At 42.5% G+C, this 10,495-nt stretch overlaps 1 protein-coding gene across 2 annotated transcripts in view; it reads left to right on the top strand.

The window, feature by feature from the left end:
* The window catches only part of EDAR (ectodysplasin A receptor), a 114,747-nt gene that overhangs the window by 79,654 nt on the left and 24,598 nt on the right, over positions 1-10,495 (top strand). For both annotated transcript variants that reach the window (XM_019529602.1, XM_019529601.1), the window contains exon 5: positions 3,671-3,756. In XM_019529602.1, coding sequence (XP_019385147.1) covers positions 3,671-3,756 — 86 coding nt within the window. The remainder of the gene's footprint in view (positions 1-3,670; positions 3,757-10,495) is intronic.

Genomic DNA, 10,495 nt, shown 5'->3' with positions numbered 1-10,495 from the left:
CAGTGGGGGGCAGAAGGGCCTGGGCTGGGGCTGCCCGGCACTGGGGCAGGGCCCCAGTCAGCCGCACGGCAGCTATAACTGCCAGTAAGTGCCAGGGAGGGGGAGGGGGTTGGATTTTTTTAAACTATGGAGTGTCTGGCAGGGGAAGGGGCTGGGCAGGGAAGTGATCGGGGGTGTCGGGGGTAGGTGGGGGTAGGGCTAGGCAGGTCAGGGATCAGGGGGCTGGGGGAATAGGCAGGGCTGGTGGCAAACTTTCAGTGCAGGGAACATTTTTTCATTCCCACACATGCCTCTGGCCCAGTCTCAAAGGGGTCTGAGGTGGGGCAAGAAGCATGTGCGCGCTCATCTGGACGTGCCCACACAGTCATACATGTTAGGGGCTGGAAGGGGCCTCATTAGATCATTGGGTCCAGCTCCCCCACACTAGGGCAGGAAAGACTGCTGGGGTCAGATGATCCCATCAAGGTGTGTGTCGAGTCATTTTTTTTAAAGATCTCCAGGGTAGGTGATTGCACTGCCTCTGGGGGAGTCTGTTCCATCGAATCATGAAGAAGTTTCTCCTACTTCTGATGCAACTGGAGATCTTTCTTCAAATATAAATGAGCCATTACATGCCTTCTTGCACCCTCCTCAGTTCTTGTTTTGAGAACAAAAGTATATGCTTTCATGCAATGTCACAGTGAAGAAACGAGAGATATTTCATCAGCTTGAATTGATTAGCTGGAGGAAGGATTGTTTATCTTTTTTAAACCGCAGGGGCTTTCGGCTCTGAATCCAGACTATCCCATATTTATCTTTATGGAGCTGTATGTAGCTTTGGCCTGCCATTCTCATTTGTGGTTTGGCAGTAATTCCCAGTTTATTCATTACATGCTCCACAGTGCATTATTATGTGGCACTGATACCCCACAAAAGAATAAATATGAAGCTTTTCTTCCAAGGTAAGGGTGGAGATGTCACCTGGAGACAAGTACATAAAAAGAGAAGAGCCAGGGTAAATCTTTAAAAAAAAGGGAACAAAAAATTTCCAGCATAACACACCTCAACTCACTTGGATATGTTCAAGGCACCTTCATGTCTCAAGATACTTTGTTTACTGTATTTTTATTATGAGCTTCCCCAGTGCAGGTCTACAGAAGCTTAACTGAGTATGACAAAACTAGAGTAAAATTAATGACTGAAAACACCATGTTTGATTTAGTAAAGAGAGCATCTTCTACACACAAGGACTACTACTGTTTCTTTGAAACTTCTCTCTCAATATTACTCCAGATATGAGAGAAAACTTTAAACAATGACACTATTAAAATTTCCATCAGTTTTAGAAGACATTGATTTTAAAGAGTCAAATATTTTCTGTTGATATCTTTTGCTGGACTAACCATAGAACTGGAAGAAATGGTAGACAAGATTTTGGGAACAAAGTGCCTTTCCTCAGTCTCTCTCCCAATTAAATATTTGGGCTAATAAAAAATACCACCCACCAAAAATCCTTGCCTTTTGTGGATTTCCTACACCATCATGGCTACAACAACACTGTAAGCCTACTACACTTATTTAAAAGTAATTCTGTATAGCGGCAGACCAAAGGAAATATAAAATCATAATCTAACAAAGTAGATTATAGCTTATGAAAGCTTGTGACTCTCCAAAGCAGTTACTCTATAAAGGTGCCACCCTGCCCTGCCTTCCACCTAATTTCAGACTAAAACTGTTAACTACCTCATTCTAGTCATGGGAGATTTGTGACTGAGCTTGCCATAGGTATGATCATTTGGGTTATTTGCATCAAGTCCAAAAAAGTTAGAAACGTTTGAAAATCTTAGGCAACTGGCAGGTTAGTGTTGTTCTTAACACTAATTCAAGATTAGGGTGGGTAATTGAACAGGAGCACTAAGCTACTTGTTCCTTCTCCTTTTATATAATGGAAGTAGCAGCACAGTAATTATTTGCATAGCTTTTAATTACTTTTCATCAAATGGTCAGGGGAAAAGTAATTTATTTACTATATAAGGAAAGCTATATGGTTATACCAAGATTTTAAGGTCATTCACCTTAACTGTTGAAAGTACTTGTTTCTGGTACCTTTTTGTCTAACACTCGTATAGGGCGCCTATACATGTGCAGTGAGGCTGCTCTGACACACTGTAATTACAGCCCACAGGACTCCGGCGTCATGTGTATCAGTGTTCCCACGCTGAAAAATGGTGGTGGGAGCGCTTTAACTAAATCTGTTCAATGAGCTTTAGTTAAAGTGCCCCAGCTGCCATTTTTCAGCATGGGGGTGCTGAAATACATGACTCTCTGGGTGCTTTACCTAGAGAGGCTCTTGGAGCTGCTCTAATTAAAGTGCTCCCTTCATAAATGCTGATGAAGTCGTGTGTGTGTGTGTGTGTGTGTGTGTGTGTGTGTGTGTGTGTGTGTAGGTGCTGTCACCCATATGGCGATCTATGTTGAACCATTATAGTAGCTTTTGGCTATGGACCAGTAACTTTAAAAGTAAACTATAAGATATGACAATGAGCAGGCATTTGCCATTGCATGAACTATTAACAAAAATCCCAGAATGCCTATTTTTGAACTTTGCTTACTGATTTCAACAATAATTTCTGAGTGTACATGTTTACAGAAAAAGGTCATGTTCACATACATAGACAGATATGATAAACTTACACATTCAGGAATAGCTATTTGGACCAGTGCATTACAACATAAAGTTAGATACATAAAGACATATTAACTAAAAAAAAAAGGCATATTTTTTATATATGCAGCCCAGTTATCCCAAGAGACTTTAAGCAAATCAAAACTCTCACTTAGAGGCTATATATAAACCATCCGCTGCACTGAACTTTGTGGAATAGTGTAAACCGACGCCAAGCTTTTTGTCACTGTGGGCTACTATTTATGACCCAGCCCCTACTGTGGGCTGCAGCCCCACACTGTCTTTGTGATCAGCAGATGCTATGAAGGGAATAGAGAGAAAAGGCAGGTATCAGGACCCTGGTGATCCCTCCTCTGCTGCAGCAGAGAGCATAAACCGAACACTGCAGGAGTTTGACCCCTGAGGGCACCTCTTCTGCTGCTGTGGCTGGAGGATGCTGTCGAGTCCCTGAGCTGTCACCTGCTAGATACATTTTTTATGGGCCAGATCTGGCCTGCAGGCCATAGATTGCTGACCCCTGGTGTAACCCATAATCTAGCTTTTCCTGCAGTTTTTTTCTAGTCATTATTAGTGGCTCATTTAAATTTCTATTTTTTCCTCTTTAGTTGGGGAGATTATTCTTACGCCTCATACACAGACAACTAAGTAACTAAATCCAACTGGTGGCTGTGCCTGGAAAATTACTGCTAAAAAAATACTGTCCTTGTTTAGAAAGCTTCATTTCAGAACTGCAGCTTAAAAACTCACCAGGCAGAATAATGTTGTTTTAGGCAACAATATCACTTCTTGTCATGTAGGCTTAGCGGTTGATTAACTGCCTATATGGGGGATGGGAAGAAAAGAAAGACTCTCTCTATTTAGCTAAAAAAAACAAAAGCAGATGTCATCAAATTGATTATAAAGGTTTTTAAAAAATGATTTTATCTCAGAATAATTGGTTGCTATTCAACTGTACTTCACTGCAACTCATTTATGTTATTTTGCCTGCCTTGCCCTTCATTGTAGTTACTACATGTTGGAAAACAGGCCCAGGAACATATATGGAATGGTTTGCTACTCATGTTTGTTGGCGCCTCCCAATACCAAGGAATGTAAGTGTTCTTTAATTTCTATTTTTAAAATTCATTTTCATTTTGAATTTCCATAATTTTATCTGATTTGGACTTGGATTCATGCAAATCAAAAATACGAGTCAGCCACCAGTAAGGCCTTTTCTGCTTCCAACCATATCACCCTGCAGATAAAGCTAGTACTGAACTTTGCGGGGCAATTAAACAACTCAGTCTTGATTTAGCTATTTTTCTGCTGTGTTTTGCTTTTAATTTCCTAAAACAGGCCTGTATGATTGATTATCCTTATTTAACTGGATAATCTCTTTGGGTTGCATATTTTAAGGACTAGCCTTAAAATAGCTTCCAGGCTGTTCTGAGAACGCTGTCCTGGAATACAGACAACACTGGAATTCCCACTACAGGCAAGTGCCGAATAGCTGCTCCTTTTCTGTGCTCACTTCCTTCAAGATAGGCAAAAGCAGGGTTGGTTAGTAAGTAATAAACTAGGGAAAAGATATATCCCTACTCAGAATCATTTCATTAGTTTGGCATAAGAGAGTTGCTGACATCTAAACTGCAATCATGGCGAGACAACTAAACATGAGACGCTGCTACATGCAAGTAGAAGAGCAGTCTGGTTTTATACGTCCTTCTGTCAAGAAGCTCTCATTCGTTAACTGTAAAAAGATGACTAATCCAGTGGGGTGCTCATGCTGCCAATTCATCCCTCAGCCTTTGAGACCAGAATGTCTTCTTTTCTTGGGGACAGAGAAGCATGGCAGGGGTGAAGGAGGGAAGAAAGGTGGAAGCTGTCTTGGTGCAGTGCAGCGAGTGAGTCCAAACTGAGTGGAACCTCTCTCCAAATCCAGGAGAGAGGAGGGGGGAAAAGAATAATAAACCAAAAAAGAAAACACAGAGAAGAGTCCCACTCAACCACAGGCTCAGGATAAAGGCACACAGCATTTTCCTGTCAGGCAGATAAATAAGATTGGCTCACAAATCTTGGTTTTTTGAAAGTATATAGCAGCAATACACACTTCGTTTGATTTTAATGTTGGAATTGAAACACAGCTGCCTGGACACTTATAGTACCACAGGTAGCAGTTACCTAAGTAACAAATTATGACTTCTAAGGAGCAAGCAAAACACGTTGCATGTTTAAAATACGTTTTGAGCTTTGATGCAAGAGGTGAGATTGTACCTACACTAGGGGAGTATATCAAGGGCTCGGTGAGCAATGGTTCACCAGGGCACCTGAGGGGAAAACCAGGAGTAATGGCTGCAAACTCCTGGAAAATCGATTCAGGCTCAACATTAGGAAAAACTTCTTCACAGTCAGGGTGTCCAGACTGTGGAATAAGCTCCCTCCAGAGGTAGTGCAATCACCTACCCCGGAAATCTTCAAGAGCAGACTAGACAGTCACCTTGCTGGGGTCACCTGACCCCCCCAGTTATCTTTCCTGCTTGGTGCAGGGGGCTGGATTCAACGATCTTCTGAGGTCCCTTCCAGCCTTACAGTCTATGCATTGTTGTGATGAGCTGTACAGCTCTATTAGGTGCCACCAGTTTTGTTTTTTTTACCACCAGCAGCAGTAGTACAGCCATCTAGGTGCCACCTTCAACTCCTTCGTGTTCGGTGGGGAGGGCAGGGAGATGATTTCTTCAAGTACAATGCCCTGAGGCTTAGCAAGGAACCTCTAGATAGTCTAAAAACTATTGCTTAACATTTGCTTTTGGAGAATATTTGGCAGGTATAATACCAACATGCCTAATTTTGGGAGAAAAATATGTATTGCACAACTTATAACCACATATGTTATGAACTTGACAAAGGCAACAATAAATGAGCAAAGTGCATGTGTTATTGGTGGGAGTGGCAAGTGGATAAATCTACGAAGAAATCAAGTGTAGGAGAAAACATTCATCTTCATATGAATAAATATTAACACATTAACAAATTCCTGTGAACCCAACCACCCGTTTGCCCATTGAAAAGCATGTAAACAAGTGTTAGTTTTTCTAAACCCACTTTGTTTGTATGCTGATCCCTTTAGTTATGTAGACCAGGTATTTTTTATAAGCACCTAACTCTGAATATTGTTGTGATACTTTTGCCTTATGCATTCATAAATAACGACTTATACTCTCAATGGAAAATCAGGTTTCTTCTTGGAATCTCTTGAAGGGCTCATGATCTCTAGGGCAGGCAACATAAAATGTAGTAAGAGCAAATGTTCAGAAAGAACACATCTTTATCGCAGTTTACCCTGAGATCAGCTTATCTCGGTCAGCCTACAGGGACCTTTACAAATATTGACACATAACTGTAGAGCTGTTTGGTCATACAGTTTTCTAATCTGTGTGTGTCTGATTTGCCTAATCACCGTAATCTGAAGAGAATGTTATTGTGAGCTCGCTGCTGTCTTTATTCTGATGGATAATATGAGCTGTCAACTGGGGTTGGCTCCTGCACGTTAAGGTTTCAAATTTTGTGCTAGCAACAAACATGGTGCCACTATTTCTCACGCCCTTTAGTTTACAACCAGAAGTCTATTATTTTACATGAAGAAAGGGAAACAAGATTTAAAAATCCCACTAAAATTGGATCTGTAAAACAGTTTAAAGGAAAAGTGTTTATGAAAATATTTTTAAACCTTCTATTTCCTCATCCTCCTCAACACTCTTGTTTTCTCCCAACTGTCCCTAGAATAGATGCCATATGTTGTATAGTAAGAGAATCACACTCCCTACTTCCAAGTTCAATTTTTAGACACAGCTTTAAAAATGTATACAGAATAAGCCATTTTAGACACCTGTAGATTTAAATTGCAGAAAAAGCAATAGCCATTTATTAATTATCTTGATTTGAGTATTAAAGACATTACTTAAACTAATTTAAGCATGCCTGTAAATTCAAGATGCCCTCAACTTTTCCTGTCTTGTAAATGCTCCTGACATTGTTACTCAGAGCTTGCCATCAGCCTTTACTAAGCTGTGAGCGTCTCAGAAAGTCTTGTTACAATACTCTATACTCTGGGCTCCTTGCCTCTAGCTGACAGGACCTAGCCAGTTTCAGATCTGCTAATAACTGCTGCCCTACATGTTGGGCAATTTTTGATTGCCAAATATGCTCACTACATGCAGCTTAGACTATATTAAAGATATTCTGTGGCCAAAAGCCTTGCTGACCTATAGGAAAGGAAAGAGGGTTGGAGAAAGTATAAAAATTATGGAAGCCAGGATACAGAAAGAAAAAAGACCAAAAAGATGATGCTTGACTTTTTAGAAATTCAACCTTCAGCCATCTGATAGTTCATTCCACCTGTGCCTTTCTATTAAATTCATAATACCAATATCATAGAAAGGGGTTACTTACTAATGCTCTTCTTTCAGAACATCATCTCTGCATATTCGTACTGGTGGGATTGGTATCGCTTACCATTTAGCTGCAAATTAGCTCCAGCTACCCCATGGAGAATTCTGATGTTGAAGAAGGCATCGTCATTTTCTTTCATAATGTCAGACTTATTGTCTTGAGACTTCAAACAAATGGGCAAGGAATATGACTAGGCAGAGGGGACTGTCAAAGAACAGCAGTTTCTGAGGCCCCTGATAGACATTAAAGTAAATGTGCGTAGGATCTGATGTGGGATCCCAATAGTTGTGTTTCCTGCCATGACACACGTGCTATATTGCCAGTGCAGGGGAAGCCTGATCCTGGGCTGATCAGAGCTCATCAGCTTTAGGAGCACACAATGAGCTCCCCCAGTTGGGAGCTCCAGTCAGCTGATGGGGTTTCCTGCTCCGGGAGTGTGTGGTACAGTCACCTGGCTGGGAGTCCCAACCAGCCACGGGGCACTCCTAGCCTCTGGAGCACGCAGGAGTCTTGAAAAGCTCTACAGGTTGCAAGAACTGGCCATGCATTTCATCGAAAGTGTGATAGGAATGAACCACAAAGTTATTTCATATACCTGCCAGAAAATGGCAGCTGCCCTAGAGTTATTCTCTCTCTTCTCTCCAAGCTGCATTTTGAGTTTGTGTTGGAGTCTTGTTTAACAAACCTCTTGGGATCTTGGGTCAGCAGTTAATGGAAGTATATATTTACAGACAGCTAGTCAGAAGGCATTATTCTCCTAGCCACAGCTGCAATTCACAGACGTAAGGAAATACAGGTCAATACCAGTTAATCACATTTTAAATGTAATGTCTGTCCGGGACCAGGCAAAGAGTCGAGGATTTTTTGTGATATCTTTTAACGGACCAGTTGTGAAATTGGGAAAGCTGTTAGACAAACTTTCGGACATCAGCTGTTCTTCTTTAGGTCTAACGAAGAAGCAGACCCAGCCTTCATGCAAATGCAAGCATTCTTCTTGGAGGGATGGAGGAGAGCTGTGAACTAGGAATGAAGAGGTGTTATAAGGAGCCATTCCTAACCCAAAGTAGACAAGGCAATCTCATTAGTGGCAAATAGCTCTGATATTTAGCTCAACCTGGGTCTGCCTCTTACAGGGCACTTGATGTGCAAAAGCTTGTCCAACAGCTCTCCCAAGTACATGGTTGGTCTGATAAAAGATATCACAGAAAACCCTCACTTCTCCTACATTCCTGGATCATCACAGCCATAACACTCTAACCCTACTAGTTTCCGGCAAGTAACTTCTATTTCAAGTAGCTTCCATCTATTCCAACTTGTGTAAAACTCATAAGCCATATGAACCCCTAGGAGGGTGGCCCAAGGAGAGGCAGGTGAACAGGGACTGCAAAAATCCCCAAAGAAGCAACAGCACTGAACAACCCTCCGTGACAGACTGTTTTGCTTCAAATAATAGACCTTCAAACAACAGTTGTGCCAAGTCTATGTATAAAACAGAAGGCTTCTTCCAGATTAGTTGGCCATCTTTTGAGATATCCAGGTGCCTGAACTGCAAAGGTGTAAAACAAACCTTAGGCACTACGTAGGATGTTGGCCTTTAGAAGACAGAAACAGAAATGCCTGAAAATTGGTATAAGGATATTTTGCCTAAATTGCATTTCTCATATGGACTAATATGTAGAGGATTTGCCATTTGACCTGTATTTCATTACATCTGTGGATCGCAGCCACGGCTAGAATACTGCCTTCTGGCTACCTGTCTGTACATATATACACCCACAAATAGCAGACCCGAGGTCCCAAGAGGTTTGTAAAACAAGACTCCAACACAAACTCCAAATCCAACCTGGAGAGAAAAGAGAATAACCCTGGGGCAGCTGCTGTTCTCTGGCAAATAAAAGCTTTTCTGTACGTAGCTCCCTTATTGTTCAAAGTTTGGTAGTTGCCACTGAAGTTCACAAGTAAAAGGAAAAATAATAACAAACTTTGCTGCAACAAGCTGTGGGCAGGTGAGCAGTCTACTTCAGGGTTCTGTTTAGATAGTTAAATCCAACGTGTAAATATTTTTTGTCAAAAGTGGTTGACTGAGCTAACATTAGAAGCTCCTTTTGAGTTTTTCTTTTTAGTTTACCATGTCTTACCCTACGAACGTGCAAGAGCAAAACCCCTTCAAATGTTTTTTCTGACCTGAAGGCAGTGACACTCAACTGTCAGGAGAAAGGAAGGAGCGTGGATTCCAGTTCCTGCTCTCAGACATATTCCTGACTTTTATCCAGCTGTTGAGTGTAAAATGCACTAATAGACAAAGGACTAGAAACAAGTTATACCAGCCAAGTGCCCCAACTGCTGGACCAAGACTGTCCAACTTCTAAGTGGCCAAGGGCTGAAGGGCCAGCAGGCCACACCATCAGGCACTGCATTCCCATGAGCTGCTCCAGGGCGAGTCCTGGTTCCCCAAGACTGCACACCATGCAGATGCCCCCCTACCACTGCACTGTGTCCCCACACCCATCTCACTGCTGCACTGCATGGCCCCAGGCTCATCCTCAGCTCCCCCAGCTGTGTTGCAATCCACTGTCCCAACTCCTGTGGCAGGTGCAGGCAGTGAAAGCTGGAAGATGGAAAGGGTAGCCCAGAAACTCTGACTGCTGTTGCAGCTGGAAGGATAGAAGGAGTGAGCAATGGCTGAGCAATAGCCTGGGGGCCACAACATAACTTCCTGTGGGCCACATACAGCCCACAGACCACAAGTTGGATAGCCTTGCACAAGACTATACAGTCAGACTCCCACTTGCTTACTCTTCTCCAATCCCTATGGCCAATTCTTGGCTGTGCAGTGGCCCAGCTTTCCTGTGAGAAGTGGAGGGCGCTTCCTACCCATACTGCTCTACAGTCTGGTAATTGAGACACTCAAGTGAGGTGAATCAGATAAGTTTGTATCCCCTTAGCCTAAGGAGGCCTTTGAGCCTAGGTCTGTCACTTTCTACCTGAACATTTTAAACATTTACCTACTAAACAGAGTGGGTTCCTCTTCCTCTGGACATGTTTTAAGAAGGGGGGTGGCCTAGGAGGTAAGCATCTACCCTCAGAAGAGAGCTCTGGGGATCCACATGGACAGAGGCAACTGCACTCCAGTCAGGAATTAAAGTTCAGACACATTCTCTGTTCAATATTTCTTATTTGCTTACTCTAGATCAGAGGTGGGCAAAATACAGTCTGCGGGCCATATGTGGCCTGCCAAGAGCTTTTGTCCATGCTGCAGCAGGTCCCTCAGTCCCACCCAACGCATTGAGACTATTGGATGATGGGGTGAAAAGCAACCTGTTTAAATTTGCTGATGATACCAAAATTTGGGGTGAGGTGAGCACGCTAGTAGGGAGGGAAAGATTGCAGCAAGGCTTGGAT

The sequence above is a fragment of the Crocodylus porosus genome, unplaced genomic scaffold, assembly GCF_001723895.1.
Source record: "Crocodylus porosus isolate Cpor-Errol unplaced genomic scaffold, CroPor_comp1, whole genome shotgun sequence".
Taxonomy (NCBI): Eukaryota; Metazoa; Chordata; order Crocodylia; family Crocodylidae; genus Crocodylus; species Crocodylus porosus.
This window is presented reverse-complemented; position numbering and strand designations above follow the sequence as displayed.